Here is a 16,726-nt window from a genome sequence, read left to right as displayed (position 1 = left end):
AGCCTCAAAGTACATTTTTCTACATAAATGACAGTTTTAATTCAAGCTAATCATATCATTCCTTATGGAAAAGGTAATTTTTTGGTCACTCATAATTGCTGGTTTCAGTCAAAGATAATCATGATTACTGCAATGGTTGGAAATTTTAAAGCAAGTCCTTCAAAATAAGATGCTATATATATATATAGATATATATATCTATATATATATATAGATATATATATAGATATATATATATAGATAGATAGATATAGTTATATCTGGCACTCAGTGATCCTTTGACCACCATGTTTAATACACTTAATTGAGTCTTTCTTAAAAAAATTCTTGGTAAATGATTATGAATGAATATAGATTCCCAGGTTTGGTTTTCCTCAATCCTCCCCGATTGCTTGGGTTTGGGACTGGCATGTAGAGTATGGTGACACATTATGTAGGGGTAATATCTACGCACATACTGGGGTCAGTGTTGACAAGAGCCAGTTATCCTGCCAGAATATCTTTAGAGTGTGGGAGGGGACCGGGTACACAGAGGAAACGTACACATTAAGTACAGTAGTTTGAGAATGGGACTATGGTTGAACAATGTTTAGTTTGTATACAGAGTAATGTAGAGTTCAGGTGGGAGATGGGTGGTGTTCCTGTAACAATGTTTCACCCTTAACGAAAAAGCTGAGTTTTTCATTTTGTTGTTAGGCTAGGTCACTAGGAATCGTGGATTTAACCGTTCGGAAATCTATGAGGGGGCTATATGGGCATTGTTGTTAAGTTATGGAATGTTGGGCTGACAGCCTTGGTAACATACCTGCCTTGACGTCAACCACAAGCATATTGGAGAAAGGAAACAGATGCTTTTGACAGCAGCAACCGTCTATAAAGACTTTGCCACTGATCAGCAGCTGATCTGTTGGTGCAAGAGTTCCACCTGCTCTGGTGGTCAATTACATGAACTGTTCCATCCGCTATCATGGCCAAGTACCTGAGCTGTTTTATCTACTCTGATGGTCAAGTGCCTGAACTGTCTGTATAAATAAGTAAAAGTTCCATCTACCATGGTGGTTATGTACCTGCGCGTCTATGACTTGAGTGAGCTACAATAGTCCGGAGGATGATATGGGCTTTGTATTCTACAGTTCTTTCAGTTCTACAGCGTTGCAATTGCTGTGCTGCAGCTGTGATTTGGTAACCGGATGTCTAGGACTCTGCTGTCCTTCACCAGTAATGGAGGACTTTGACAAGCTTCTATGCTTTTGAACTCTTGGAAAGGAAAGTTTGGTGTTCATACCAGCTCCTGTGCATTGGAAAGGAAAAATTTGTTGTTCGTTTGTTAGTCCAACACAGTTTTTTCTTAAAATATTTTTAGAATTTTGGATATTTCTATATTTTTCAGCCATAATATAGCAGAATTATATTTTCTGAGTAGGTAAAGCAGACAGGGAAAGTAGGTATCTACGCTTTAGATATATACACTTTATTTATTTTCCATTTAAGGAATGCATACATTTTTTTTGTTTACAATTATCAGGTGCTAATACTGATATGTTGCCCTTATGTACAGTTGGAGGCATTACTTGTATGATATTTGTGAGCCGGGGCGGAGTGATAGGGTAATTGCATATTTCATATTCCTTATTAGTTGTCTAGTTGCCTCACAAATATCTAATAAAGCTTCACATATCTTGGTTATTCTGGTAACCATTAGCTGACTGATGTGATTGGAATGCGATTGGAATCTGCCTATAGTCAAGACAGCCCCCTCTCCTTCAGGAATGAGCCTTAGAAGGTCATACTGCTCTGAGAGTAGGCTTGATCATTTCCTATATAAAAGATCTAAATACCTTAGCTAGAACTGGAACATTTAGTCTCATCTAGAGCTGCATCATGCAACATGCAAGCGTCTGGTCTGATTACCTGGCCACGACTTTATGGGGGGACTCCATGGCGAAACAGCATCTTTAGTTAAGCATTCTTGTTATATTTTCTATTATTATCTGTACCTGTCATTACTTTTAATAAATGCTATACTTTAAAATATTTGTGTGATCTCTCTTTGCACATATCGAACACAACCCCAAAAACGTGGCAAATCAGGGACATATAAAAATAAAAATCTGACCTCCTGCATGCGTTTTCCTGGTCAGTGACACACTAGGTAATGAAGTGAGTATTTCACCAGTTAGATCTTCTACTCTGTGATGTCACCAGTCTCTGGGCAGAATTCTCACATCTGATCCCCCCCACATATCTTTATACAGGAACCACTCCCTACAAATACCCCAGCATGGAGGGGCTCAGTGAAGGTGGTGGTGAAGGTGTGGAGGTGTCGGATCGGGTCACACAGATCATAAAAGGAGATCCGCCCGGCCTCATAATCCAGATCTATCCTGACTCTGTTACTGGAGACATTGCCAGGTAATCGGATCTGATTCCTGTCATGTCTCACTGCGTACTGACTACTCCCCAACCTCTCCAAACTCCAGGACTTCTTATTATATCCAATCCATGACTGATCTCCCCTCCTGTCTATAGTGGGGTAACACATCCCGACTTTCCAGTACCTTGACCCCCCAACATCCACTTCCCAGTAATGTCTCCCTGAGGAGAAACTCTGACTGCTTATCACCTGATGACTAAGAAATCTCTCTGGTGTTTCTGGGTGAGTCTGGCTCTCATCTGACCAGGATACAGTTTTCCTGTCATCTGATATATGTAGATGATTACCAACTGTGCTCACATCCAGTAATATGTCTGTAACCCCCGACACCCACGATGTTTGCTGTATTATATCAGATAAACCTGTGTGTATTGTGTGTGAGATCCCCCCAACATCCAGATCCCCTCCATCATGGAGGAGTTTATCATGTCCCTCTCTGTCCTTATTATCTCCATCCTCAGTATAACACAAATCACCTCTGTCTGATTCCTTTAGGACAGTCAGTGGATCCATAATGTTACACAGCTCCTCAATATCCCCCATCTTCCTAGACAGCTCCTCCTTCTTTATTTCCAGATCCTGGACCAGATCATTGATTAGCATGGAGACCCGCTCTGCCTGCCCGGAAATCTCCCCCAGGATTCTCTTCTCAAAGTCTTCCACACGTCTCCTGAGGTCTCTGAACAGGGCAGCGACTCTCTTGGTTTCATCATCTGCTTTTCCTTGTACTTTCCTCCTGCGTTCCTGCAGACTCTGGACTCTTTTCTCCGTCTCTTCTCTCTCTGTCATCAGTTTCTGCAGAACGTTTCTCAGTTTCTTCTTCTTCATCTCAGAGGCCTCATCCAGAGTCTCCACTTGGTGTCCCCGATGTTCTCCAATGAACAAGCAGTATACACAGATACAGGTGGAGTCCTCGGTGCAGTAATACTCAAGGATCTTCTTATGGAAGGAGCATTTCCTGTTCTCCAGTGAAGTGGCGGGGTCACACAAGACGTGTTCTGGTGACTTGCTGTGGACTCTCAGGTGATTGTCACACAGAAAAGCTTCACAATGCAGACAGGATTTCACAGCAGGTACAGGAGTGTGAATACAGTAAGTACAGAAGACCCCAGACTCCTCTTGATCTGGCTGAGCAGACAGGAAAGTCTCCACTATGTTACGCAGTGTTATGTTCCTCCGCAGTGCAGTCCGTTCCTGGAACTCATCTCTGCATTCAGGACAGGAATAACCTCCAGATTCCTCCTGTGTATCCAACACACGACCAATACAGTCCCGGCAAAAGTTGTGTCCACATTTCAGGGTTACAGGATCTGTATAAGTGTTCAGACAGACGGAACATTCCAGCTCCTTCCTCAGATCAGCAGACGCCATCGCTGAAAGCATAAGAGAGAAAAAGAAAGTGAAATTCTCTGACACTCAAAGCTGAGCTATGGGAATTCAGCCACTTTGTAAAGTGTGTCAGATTACTAGGGGTGAAGTCCAATGAGATGCATGCCACTTTTTGGATTTTACCTATTATAACTAAGTTTTATGGAACACCAAGTGTTCAACTATCATTACACTCCCGGTGCTCTGACAGGAGAAATGGTGTCTTCTCATGTAGCAACCTCTCTGATACAGACATGTTATAGGTGCGGTCAGTCAGAATTCAGAAAATTTCCCTTCCTGTTCTGATGGGATATATTGTAGTATGGGGATCAGAACCCACTCAGGGAGTCATTTACTCGCTGTATGTACTAACACAAGAGTATATTAGAGATTCATGGATCAGGATGAGGTTTGAGACGAGCATGGGCTTGAGGTGAACCCAATTAACTTGAAGTTTGTGGAAACTGCAAACTGAGGTGGTCATTTATTTGCTACTATAGCAAGCAACGATCGATTATAACTTCCTCCTAGCAAAGAGCTTTGGGTTCGATTCAAGCATGAGTGTGACCTGAGCTCTAGCCATTTGCTGTTGATATAAAAGGCAAACGAATGCAATTGTTTGCTGCCATAGCAACAAATTACCAATCAATGTGTTGTTTTTTAGCTTCTGTTCCCCTTCCCCTTGCATTTTTTTGAGGATGCTCAGGTATCAATTTTGTCTGATGTTGAGGAAGAGAGCGCCAAGTAATCACTGGACAGTGAGTTTCTGTCCACAAGAGAATCTGGTTTGCTTTCAAGGCAGCCGGGGCTCCTTGTGCCCCCTTGATGGCGGATTTATGGCACTGTAGTGATATTGTCTAATTGCACCTAAATTGGGTGTCCCTTTAGAAGGGGGTCCAGTGCTGGAGAGACAGTGACCGATCTGAGCTCCAACATGTTGATGGGGAGTTTGGCCTCTTCCGTTGGCCATGTTCCCTGAACTGTCAAGGATTGAAAGACTCCTCCCCAGAACAATACAATTGTAAGGAAGGAAAAATATTCCCTCTGTTACAGTTGAAGTGGTGATCCACCAGGACAAGAACTTTCTTGTTTGGGAATATAGGAGAATAAGTAGATCCAGCCAAAGAACCTGCTTTTCAAATGCTGACAGATTATTTAGTTGGAGAGTTCTTCAATGGAATTGGGCAAAAGGGATTGCCTTGAAGGAGGCCACCTTTTGACCCAGAACTCATATGGCAAATCTCACTGTGGAATTTCCTTTGGATCTCAGTTATCGAGTGTGTGTTCTTAAAGAATGAACTTTGTTTTCTGGAAGAAAGACCTTTGTCTGGGATGTATCCAGGATCAAAGCCAATTATTCTAGGCACAGAGAAGGCCGGAGAGCATATTTTTAAGTTGATCACACAGCCAAAGACCTGAAGCAGCTGCAATGTCTGTTGGACAATGCTGAAGAGTTGTAAGGGAGGTGAGTCAAAGTCATCAATAAAGCCTGTCATCTGGATGCCCTGAGTTCTGAGAAAGGCAAGCAAGGGTGCTAAGATCTTTGTGAACACCCTGGTAGCAGAGGACAGGATGAGAGGCAATGCAACAAAACTGTAAGCAGTCATCTGCCACTGCAAAGCTTATAAATCTCTGATGAGGCGGGTAAATAGGAATATGCAGATAGGCATATGTCCACAGATGCCATGTTTTCTCCCTGTCTCTGAAAAGCAATTACTGACCTTGAAAATTCCATAACAAAATTTTGAAATGTGAAGGAATTTGCTGAGGGATTTTAAGTCCAGGATCGGACAGATACCCTTCATTGGGGTTTTGGTACCATGAACAGGTTAGAACCTGTCCTGTGGTGATACTGGAACAATTACTCACTGGAACAAAAGGTGTTTCATTGCCTTGGGTCTTCATATGGATCCTGGAAAGGTCTTGGCCATTACCAACTGGCTTCTTCCTGCTAGCCTCAAGGCCACACAACGCTTTCTTGGGTTCACAAATTATAATAGGCAGTTCATAAGTAATTACTCTTCCATTGCTGCGCCTATTATCGCTTTGACCGAGAAGGGTGGGAATGCCAAGGACTGGCCTCCTGTAGCTGTCTCTGCATTTCACGACCTAAAACAGGCCTTTGTTTCTGGACCTCTCTTGAGGAGAGCTAATCCTGGGGATCCATTTTTTATTGAAGTGGATGCTTCTTCAGTGGAGGTGGGAGCTGTGCTTCTTCAATCCTTTGAGACAGGGATGTTGACTGAAAAATTGGAAGATTCGGAAGAAAACGAATAATCTAGTGGAGCTGTTTTCTCCGGGTAGGAGAAGAGGTCCATCACCTACAGACACTAGAGTGAGGTCTCAGGTGAGCAACGTAGGGTTATAGGGAAGGTGCCACCAGAGGACATGACCTCTAAAGCTTGCTAATGTCCAGTTCCCTGAAGCTACAAGTCTATACCCATGGTGTATGAATAAGTTGCCTGTGTCCAGTACCGTACGATTAAGATAAGAAAAATTTAAGAGAACTATATATTACTGAAAGGACTTCCTATACACCCCTTAGCTCTTACCCATACCTAATATAGAAAAGTGATAGCAGAAAAAAGACTTAGTAGTGCATCGAGTCTGCCCATTTTTTTTTTCAATGAGTATAGATCTATGTTTGTCTCAAGCATGTTTGAAGCCATTTACTGTTGACTGTCTCGCTACCTCTGTTGATAGTTTATTCCAAACATCAACTACCCCTTCAGTAAAATAATACTTTCTAAGATTAGTTTTGAACGTTCCTCCAGTTAGTTGGAGGTCGTGTCCCCATGTTCTTGATTTTGGTTTCATAATGAAAAAACTGCCCTCCTGAACCTTAGTCACCCACTTTATGCATTTATAGGTTTCAATCACTTTCCCCCTTTTCCTTTCTTTCCTCCAGACTGTACATATTAGGTTCCTGAAGTCTCTCCTGATATGTTTTATCCCTCAAACATTTCACCATTTTTGTTACCCATCTCTAGACTCGTTCTATCTTATCAATATCTTTTTGTAAGTGAGGTCTCCAGAACTGAACACAGTATTCTAAATGAGGTCTCACTAAAGATCTATATAGGGAAATTAGAACCTCCTTTCTCCTGTTGGTGATCCCAATAATGATATAAAGATCTAAATAGAGGAATCAGGATCTCTTTCCTCCTGCTTGTGATCCTTCTAGTGATATAAAGATCTATATAGTGGAATCAGCACCTCCTTCCTCCCGCTGGTGATCCCTCTAGTGATATAAATATCCATATAGAGGAATCAGGACCTCCTTCCTCCTGCTGGGTATCCTTCTAGTGATATTAGGATTGATATAGAAAAACCAAGACCTCCTTTCTCCTGCTGCTGACCCCTATAGTGATGTGAAGATCTATATAGAGGAATCAGGACCTCTTTTCTCCTGCTGGTGACCCCTCTAGTGATATAAAGATCTATATAGAGGAATCAGGACCTCCTTCCTCCCCTTGTTGATCCCTCTAGTAATATAAAGCTCTATATAGAGAAATCAGGACCTCCTTCCTCTTGCTGGTGACCCCTCTATTGATAGAAAGATCTGACCTGCCAGGCTGTGTGCTCGGATAAGGGTCTGGTATGGCTTTTGGGGGGAACCCCAATGCCGTTTTTTCAGTGTGGGGGTTTCCCTGAAAATCCATACCAGACCGAATGAAGTGGTATGCTCTTGGAGGGGAACCCATGCCATGTTGTTTTTTAAAATTTGGCGTGGAGTTCCCCTTCAAGATCCTCACAGCACAAGTCGCATGCCAAAGTCGGGTCAGTTTAGACGGCGATCCGACTTTGATCCGACTTCAGTGATAATTAATGGGCTGAAGTAGGATCAAAGTCATGCAGGGAGCATTTTCAAAATCTGACCAACTTGTGTCGGACCAGTTAAGACGGCTCCCATTGGGAAACATTGATTTTCACACATCATGCGACATGAGCTCCCAATGTCGGAACGTTTGTCGTACCAGTGTGAACCCGGCCTACGGATCTATATAGAGAAATGAGGACCTCCTTCCTCCTGCTGGTGATCCCTCTAGTAATATAAAGATCTATATAGAGAAATGAGGACCTCCTTCCTCCTGCTGGTGATCCCTCTAATAATATAAAGATATATATAGATTAATCAGGGCCTCCTTCCTCCTGCTGGTGACCCCTCTAGTGATATAAATATCTATATAGAGAAATGAGGACCTCCTTCCTCCTGCTGGTGAGCCCCTCCAGTGAATACAGATCTATATAGAGGAATCAGGACCCCCTTCCTCCTGCTGGTGATCCCTCCAGTGATATAAAGATCTATATAGAGGAAATCGGGACCTCCATCCTCCTGCTGGTGATCCCTCTAGTGATATAAAGATTTATATAGAGGAATAAGGACATCTTTCCTTTTGCTGGTGACCCCTCTAGTGATATAAAAATCTATATAGAGGAATCTGGACCTCCTTCCCCCTGCTGGGGACCCATCAAGTGATATAAAGATCTACATAGGGGAATCGGGACCTCCTTCCTCCCCCTGTTGATCCCTCTATTAATATAAAGATCTATATAGAGGAATCAGGACCTCCTTCTCCCTGCTGTTGACCCCTCTAGTTATATGAAGATTGATTTAGAGGAAACAGGACCTTCTTCCTTCTGTTGGTGACCCCCTCTAGTGATATAAAGATCTATACAGAGGAATCAGGACCTCCTTCCTCCTGCTGGTGACCCCCTCTAGAGATATAAAGATCTTTATAGAGAAATCAGGACCTCCTTCCTCCTGCTGTTGATCCCTCTAGTGATGCATCTTTGAATTCTATTTGCTGTTCCCCTAGCCCCACTGGTCACATGCAGTGGGAAAAGTGAATATAATTCACCTCTTACCTTTCATGAACATCCCATTCTCAGCTGCCAGATTTAGGCTTAGTAAATACGTGACCTCCTACATATACCTGACCACAGACAGGAGACATTACCTTCATGTTCCCTCCTTTCACCCTCTACTGCAATTGGATCCTTTCCAATGTTCCCCCTGCCACCGTCAACTCTTTGCCGCTCTTTCTGATGTGACTGGCTCAGTGTTCTCTGTACAGCACTACAGTATATGTCAGAGCTATAAAAAATGTATAATAATAATAGTGTGTGACTGTGGGGGGAGGGGACATTAGAGTGTAAGCTCCTCTGTACAGAGACTGATGTGACTGTGGGGGAGGGGACATTAGAGTGTAAGCTCCTCTGTACAGAGACTGATGTGACTGTGGGGGGAGGGGACATTAGAGTGTAAGCTCCTCTGTACAGAGACTGATGTGACTGTGGGGGAGGGGACATTAGAGTGTAAGCTCCTCTGTACAGAGACTGATGTGACTGTGGGGGGAGGGGACATTAGAGTGTAAGCTCCTCTGTACAGAGACTGATGTGACTGTGGGGGAGGGGACATTAGAGTGTAAGCTCCTCTGTACAGAGACTGATGTGACTGTGGGGGGAGGGGACATTAGAGTGTAAGCTCCTCTGTACCCAGACTGATGTGACTGTGGGGGGAGGGGACATTAGAGTGTAAGCTCCTCTGTACAGAGACTGATGTGACTGTGGGGGGAGGGGACATTAGAGTGTAAGCTCCTCTGTACAGAGACTGATGTGACTGTGGGGGAGGGGACATTAGAGTGTAAGCTCCTCTGTACAGAGACTGATGTGACTGTGGGGGGGAGGGGACATTAGAGTGTAAGCTCCTCTGTACAGAGACTGATGTGACTGTGGGGGGAGGGGACATTAGAGTGTAAGCTCCTCTGTACAGAGACTGATGTGACTGTGGGGGGAGGGGACATTAGAGTGTAAGCTCCTCTGTACAGAGACTGATGTGACTGTGGGGGGGAGGGGACATTAGAGTGTAAGCTCCTCTGTACAGAGACTGATGTGACTGTGGGGGGAGGGGACATTAGAGTGTAAGCTCCTCTGTACAGAGACTGATGTGACTGTGGGGGGGAGGGGACATTAGAGTGTAAGCTCCTCTGTACAGAGACTGATATGAAGGGCTAAGTGTACAGCATTATGGTATATGTCAGCTCTATAGAATGATTAGAGATAAGATCGGAGTCTGCTATAACTTCTCTGTAATAAGATATAAATCGATATCCTCCCCACCCTGCCATGTCAGCCCCCCCTCTCCTCCCTCACATTATTGATTATTGATCACCTATAATCTGTATTATTGATCATTTCCTCCATGCATCCTCCTCCCCCATCCTCACCTCTTAACACAATTCCTCTTCCTGTCTCTTCTCTAAACACTAGAGGACCAACGAGGTTTAGCTGAGGCTCTGGTGTTCCATCAGATTAAGCGACCCGTCAGAATTTGTAACGGAAGTGACGTTCTGCCACAGCCATCTTGGTACACCCCGCACTCGGCCACAGTAAGGATACAGTGAGAAGGTGGCAAGCGGACATTTTTGTACACCCACCGGAGTCTTGCATTTCACGCCTATTTTTACCACTAAACTCAGCTTATATAGTGAAATACAGGATTTAGAAGTCCGTCTGACTGTTCTGATGCTGAATTGTAAAAGCAGCGGCAAGCCTGCTGATCTCACAGGTTTTTTGATCTGACAGAACATCGCTGAATTTACAATTTAACATCAAAACAGTCAGACTGATTTTTAAATCCTGTATTTCACTATATAAGCTGAGTTTACTGGTAAAAATAGGTGTAAAATGCAAGACTCCGGTGGGTGTACAAATATGTCCGCTTGTCGCCTTCTCACTGTATCCTTACTGTGGAGGGGTGGGGGTGTACCAAGATGGCCGTGACAGAACGTCACTTCTGTTACAAATTCTGACAGGTCGCCTAATCTGACGAAACACCCGGCTGGCCACCATAATACACACTGCGTAGGACACACAGGAAGTCCTCCAGCAGACACTAGAGGTCACACTGCTCTGTGAAAGGACTCCAGCTGGGGGGGCGGCCATTTTTCTGTAGGTCACATAATATTATATCAGTATATAGTACATCAGGACATCATAGAATGTGATCCTCAGAGTAATATTAGTATTATATGTATTATTAATACATTCATGAAAATGAATGACCTATGTATTACAATTAGTAAATAATGAAATATGTAATAAATATTAATCTGTATTGTTAGTATATGTAATAATAATAAACCATGTAAAGGAGAACTCCGGGGCAGATAATAAAGATATAAATTAATGCAGCTCTGTAATCATTATTACATCTATTATTGTAATTTATAAATACAAGCCGTGTAAGTAGTTGAGTGTGACCCGGTATCAGCCTCTTGTAGTCCCTGTACAGCAGGGCTGGAGTGTGAGAGGGAGAAGCAGCACAAGGAGCCAATCAGTTCATGTGCTGACAAGAAGCATGCTGATAGGAAGAGAGAGCAGAGTGACAGAGAGATGAGCTCATCACTGTGCTGCTTCTCCTGTCCAATCGCAGGCCAGGATGACCTGGGCTCAGAGGAAGTGGGTTGAATGATGATGAGACTGAGGACATTGAGGAGGAGAAATATCCAGGATGAAGGTGAATATGGCAGCATATTGAAGCCGGTTTTGTTATTTTATATGTAACGGGCTATTCATTTTTATCTGATTATTTTTGGCTGGAGTTCTGCTTTAATAAAATTAGTAAATGTAAAAAAAAAAACAGATGAATTTATATTAATATGTAATCTTATATTGACACTAAATGATATCCAGATCCTCCATAAATATTCCGTACACATCGTCTACTTAATGGTCCTGTAATCTATTCTTCATGAAGTCTTTTCTTACTATGATTTGATGCCTTGTAACGTCCTCTGTGATCTCCCGATCCTCCTCTTTTCCCCCCTCACTTCCCTGTGTTTGCAGTGATCAGTACATGTTGGTTGCAGTCATGTACACGGCTCTGTGTGCACTACAAATCCCAGAGTACATCCTCCATCTCAGGACCGAGAGAGGGAGGGGCTACATTCCCCATTCTGGTCCCACACCACCAATGTTTCCAGGTGGGGGAGGGGACACTGATCCAGCACTGTGATGTCATACCTGAGGCCACCGATCCCCTGTGAAGAGCCCACTGCACCCCATCCAATAGGAAGTGTCCACATCAGGCAGGCACTGACATGGACACCCAAAGAAGGACCCAAGCCAGGAAGTAAACTGAGGAGAAGACTCGGGAATGGACTGTTACATGACTGCGGCTACAGGGGAGTAAGAAGGGGGGTTATAGGGCCGAGTTTGGCGTGTTTTATTGGTTGGAGGGGAGGATGAGGGGGCGGGGTTTATCCCGCAGAGGCTATAAGGACAGATGAGTGAATAGAACGTTCTCAGATCAGAGATTTGTGTCTCTTTATAGTAGAAGGAAAGGAGAACCCATAACCCCCCCCCTTTATTTCTGTACATTGCGGGGTGCAGAAACGCCACTGAAGTAATAAATATTATTCAGGGGGTGGTTACGGATTTCCTCTATTTATTGCATATATGTATTAACTTGTCTACTCCCATAGTTAGCTAGTCTATTAAAACTCTGATAAGCACAATGATATAAGGTTAGCTATGAAAACACACTGCTTAGTAAAACAATGTCTTATTTATTTCCCAAGAAAATAGGAACATGCTAGCATGGAAATACTATAGAGAATTATACAGAGTATATGACAAAAGAACATGAAAGCTACTTATCACAATGCTTTCCTCGAGATATTGTTTCGTCGGCTGGGCTCAGGATGGCAAAAAAGGGAGCCATGCGGCTCAGAGAGCCACCGGCTTGAGCCAAGAGCGAAAAGGGTAGAGAAAGGAAGCTCCCTGACTCGTTCAGTCCTTTTATACTTCAATCAAGCAGGACAATCATCAATCGTCTTGTCAGCTATTGCCCCTTTCAAGTTTGCTTGCACAGCGTTGTAACAACAGACGGTCTGGAGCCAAGCATTGTTCAGCCTTGATGGAAGCCTGATCTCTTCTTTCAGATATGCTACAAAGACATTCCAGACCGCCCCCAAGAAAGCAAAGGCTTGGTTGTATCAACCAGAAAGAAACTCCAGACTTCCCTCCACCTGGAAGGCCAATCAGGATGAAGATTATAGCGTCCCCTGGTCTAAGGGTTGGGGGTCACACTATGGAGAGTCGGGGAGCGGATCTCTCACACAAAGCAGCCGAGGAATACATAATAAATACCAGAGACTATTATAGAGTCACACAGCCGGGGATATGGGGGGATAAAATTTAAACCCCCCCAGAGTTTTTCTAGATTGTCTCTGATGATACTTCTGTGGAGAAAAGCGAGGGATGGAAAGTGCCACACGTGGTCCTCTGCCAGTGTTGGTGATGGTCATGGTGGACTCTTAGTTGATGGGCAGATATCTCCTTGTCTTCTGTTCTTGGGAACATATCTGCCCATCTATAAGGAATATGGTTAGTGGTGGGTTCATATAAATGATTAGTTCACCAAATTTAATGATCAATGTATACTTACAGCAGAAATTTTTTATTTTTTTTTATTCTTGGTTGGATTGGTGAGGTGTTAGAACCCTTGTCAGTATTTATTATCTATCTGTGATTGTGTCGGGGAGAATCACCTTCTCCATCTGCCCTGATGACCTTTGTCACCAAGACAGAAAGTGATTGGAGATGCCTTCAAAGGACAAGAATAGAGGGACATTCTCCCAATGGGGACACCTGACTAAGAGAGGATTTCTCTTCCAATTGTAGAGATTTCTATTCACTTCCTGTTTTTGTGTCTCTGGGACAGAAAATAAAGGAAAATCTCCCAAACAGGACAAAGACAGTGGAAGAATAAACAGTAGTTTTTACTCTTCTCTATTTCATCCAAAACAAACTAAAGGACAGAGGGACCATTGGCTGCAAGTGCTGAACGGATGCCGATCCGATGCTGGTTTCCCAGCATGCTCGTTCAACAGAAGCTGGTCATGAGATTAATTTCTGTCAGAAAAGCAGCTGAACACACGGGCCGGAAGTCGGTTGGTTTGTACTGTACCGGCTGATTTCGGCCAAAGTGTACAGGGCATAACACAAACTTTAACTCCAGCCACAGATAATTTTCAGTTTTGGGTGGAGTGTTGAAGAGTTAAAGCAGAACTCAATTTCTGACCCATGCAGTGGAGCTGTTCCTGCACTGTATGGAATAACTGCTTATTTTGTCTAGGGGCGCACTGAAAAGCTATACTTACCCAATCCTTTGATCCTCCAGAAAACAGCGCTCCCCCACATCCAACAATGGACTGTTCCTGCCGTCCTCACATCCAGAGCCGATCTATGGGCATGATGACGTCAGGAACAGTTCATGCACAAGACCCGCTAGCGTGTGGGGGGGGCGTCATGGACCGGTCTTGCACACTGGGGATCAGAGAATTAGAGAAGTATATCTCCCAGTGGCAGCCCGTCAATGGGGGGTGCTCGGGCACGGCCCCCCCCCCCCCCAAAGCTGGGCATGAAAAAAAAAGTGGCCCTTTAAGAGCATCTGGTAAATGGACACTGAGCCGTTCACTAGAAGCTTGACTTCTGCAATCAGGTGATTGCCGCTGAAAAGCTTCATTGGGAGTTGTTTGGAGTGTTTGCATGAATCTATCCATGGCTGCCGCCGCCACCCCCTATTCAGGCATCCAGACCCTTTTCGGACGCCTAAATTACAGCGGTGGGGGTGTTTTTAAAGCACCCTATTAGAGCCATAGGCTCTAATAGGCTTCAAAAAAGGTGAACTCGGAGCCTAAATTTCTGCCTCTGTCTTCTCCCTGCTTTTGTCATTCAGTATAGAGAGCATAAAGAGAGTACCAGCCAACTACCCTGTCCTCTTCTCTGCTTTAATTAAATCAAACCCCTCAAGGCTAAAATCTACAAAATGACCTGACACTTTATCACCCCTTATTCAAGGGAGAAGCATACTTTGAAAATTATTTAGCAAGAGGCTCCCACTCATTGTCTCTGGCCCAGATAGGCAGGGCGCACGCCCTCTTCTGAAATCTCTGCAGCAACAGTTTACGCAGGATTTTAACTTAGCACAAGCTACACAACACACCAGAGAAAACAGGTCCTCTTCAGTTGAACTTTATTGCAAATCCCGGACGAGCCCCCAATTGTTTGCTTTGGTGTCTAGTAGACATTTAGACCTCTGCAGTGTATCAATGTGCTTTTACTACACAAGAATGCTGTACATACAAACTGCTACAATTATAGGAAAGATAATACAAGACTGGTAGATATACATATAACAAACAAAATGCTACCTACTTCCTAGCAAATAAGCAGAAACTACGGTCTGTAAACAGTAGAAACACACACTGAAAAATTACTTAACTCAGGTTGTAGTGGGTTCACGATCTCCGTAGACAACGAGGACCCCAGGCTTAGTCTATAAGCAGTTGATGGAGATCAGACAAAAGCGTCTTCGGGTATAGCCTCTTCTGGCTGTACAGACCTTCTTTGGTTGTAATTCATCATAAAGTCCCCCTTTCAGTCTCTGTTGGCTTTTTATTTAAAAAATGTTACCACTTCCACATGGGTGTGGCCCCTTATGCAATACTGTGTTTCAATAGGAGAAGCATTCTCCAATTCGTCCTCTAGACGGCACTGTTTATATCATACATGCCAAAGGTCATGTATATATATAAAAGAAAATCAAGCTATTGTTTGACCAGGTTATAGACTTGTTCACCGTAGTTACAGAGACAATAAAAACATGTAACTGTCAACTGAAGTACAATAGTTCATTGTTTCTATTGTACCCAACGGCATTTGTTTGAGAAGCATCCCCTCAAACTAACTTGATGTCCGTTTCTAAATCAAACATATTGTTTTATATACAGTAAGCCTGAGACATATATATTTATATCAAACACAACACAGAAGAACACACGCCTGGCTGTCAAAGAGCTTTAATATTTTCAGGCCCAAAAGAGTCCAAACATCATAAGGACGAAAGGACCTCAAACCTCAAGGAAAGAAGACCTCCTCTCTCTGACTATGCATATAAAAACACCATCCTCTGATCCGTGACATCATTGCGCACGCCGGCCAAAGTCTCTGAGGCATTTTACTTTTTTTTTTCTAGCTATGCTTAATGTCGATTCCCGCATTAACATTGAGAGTTGCTTTTTACTTAAAGTGGTGTTCCACCCAAAAAAAAATTCATGAATGTGCCTAAAAAAAAATTAAAAAAAAAAAACATTGGAAAAAATTTTTTTTTTTACTCACCTCTAAATGGCTGTTGCTAGGGGGTCCTTCGTAGTCTGCCTCCTTCAGTGCCTGGGCTCTTGACATCACTTCCCCTCGGCGAAGGAAGGGCTCAGCCCCGCCCCCTCCCTCTTGTCAATCATCTGGGACACGTGACAGGTCCCAGATGATTGCGCGGCCAATCATGGCGCGCGGTGCCGCTCATGCATGCGCAGTGGGTGCCCAGGTGTGAAGCCACAGCTGGGTGCCCACAGTTACAATGCCGGCGCTGCCAAACGGAGGGGGAGACGAGTGGGGCTTCGATCCCCCGCATCGCTGGACCCTGGGACAGGTAAGTGTCCGATTATTAAAAGTCAGCAGCTGCAGTATTTATAGCTCCTGACTTTTATTCATTTTTGTTATAATGGGAACACCACTTTAAATACATTTGTAACCTTTTTAATACTACACCATGAGCTTTGTCTTGCTTCTTGTTCTGTTCTTTTGATGTTGTTGGATGCTGAGGTGTCTGAGAGGTGGTGAGCATACTAGCTTGAGGTCCTTTTATCCCAATACCGGTTTGGTGCTGTTGGGCCAGAAAAAAAGGTTTCTACCACTGAGCTAACACTCCCCCCCCAAATGAGAAGAAAAAATTGTAAAACAATACTACAATAGAAAGCCTTGTTTGCTCAAGAACAAAATGATCTCTGTTACATCGGTATTACAATTATTGCCAAAGCTAGTCTGGCACGTGAGAAGGAAACCAACAACCTCTGA

At 43.6% G+C, this 16,726-nt stretch overlaps 1 protein-coding gene across 1 annotated transcript; it reads right to left on the bottom strand.

Moving 5' to 3' along the window:
- Window positions 1-1,450: 1,450 nt before the first annotated feature.
- LOC141122750 (E3 ubiquitin/ISG15 ligase TRIM25-like) lies at window positions 1,451-10,157 on the bottom strand. Its single transcript, XM_073612002.1, has 2 exons — window positions 10,033-10,157; window positions 1,451-3,807 (listed from the first exon to the last, which is right to left on the bottom strand). The coding sequence occupies exon 2, from the start codon at window positions 3,803-3,805 to the stop codon at window positions 2,222-2,224; it is 1,584 nt and encodes a 527-aa protein (XP_073468103.1). The 5' UTR covers window positions 3,806-3,807; window positions 10,033-10,157; the 3' UTR covers window positions 1,451-2,221.
- Between the last annotated feature and the right edge of the window lie 6,569 nt (window positions 10,158-16,726).

This window comes from Aquarana catesbeiana, linkage group LG01 (genome assembly GCF_042186555.1).
Source record: "Aquarana catesbeiana isolate 2022-GZ linkage group LG01, ASM4218655v1, whole genome shotgun sequence".
NCBI lineage: Eukaryota > Metazoa > Chordata > Amphibia > Anura > Ranidae > Aquarana > Aquarana catesbeiana.
Note: the sequence above shows the minus strand (reverse complement) of the source record. Positions and strands in the feature narration are given on the sequence as shown.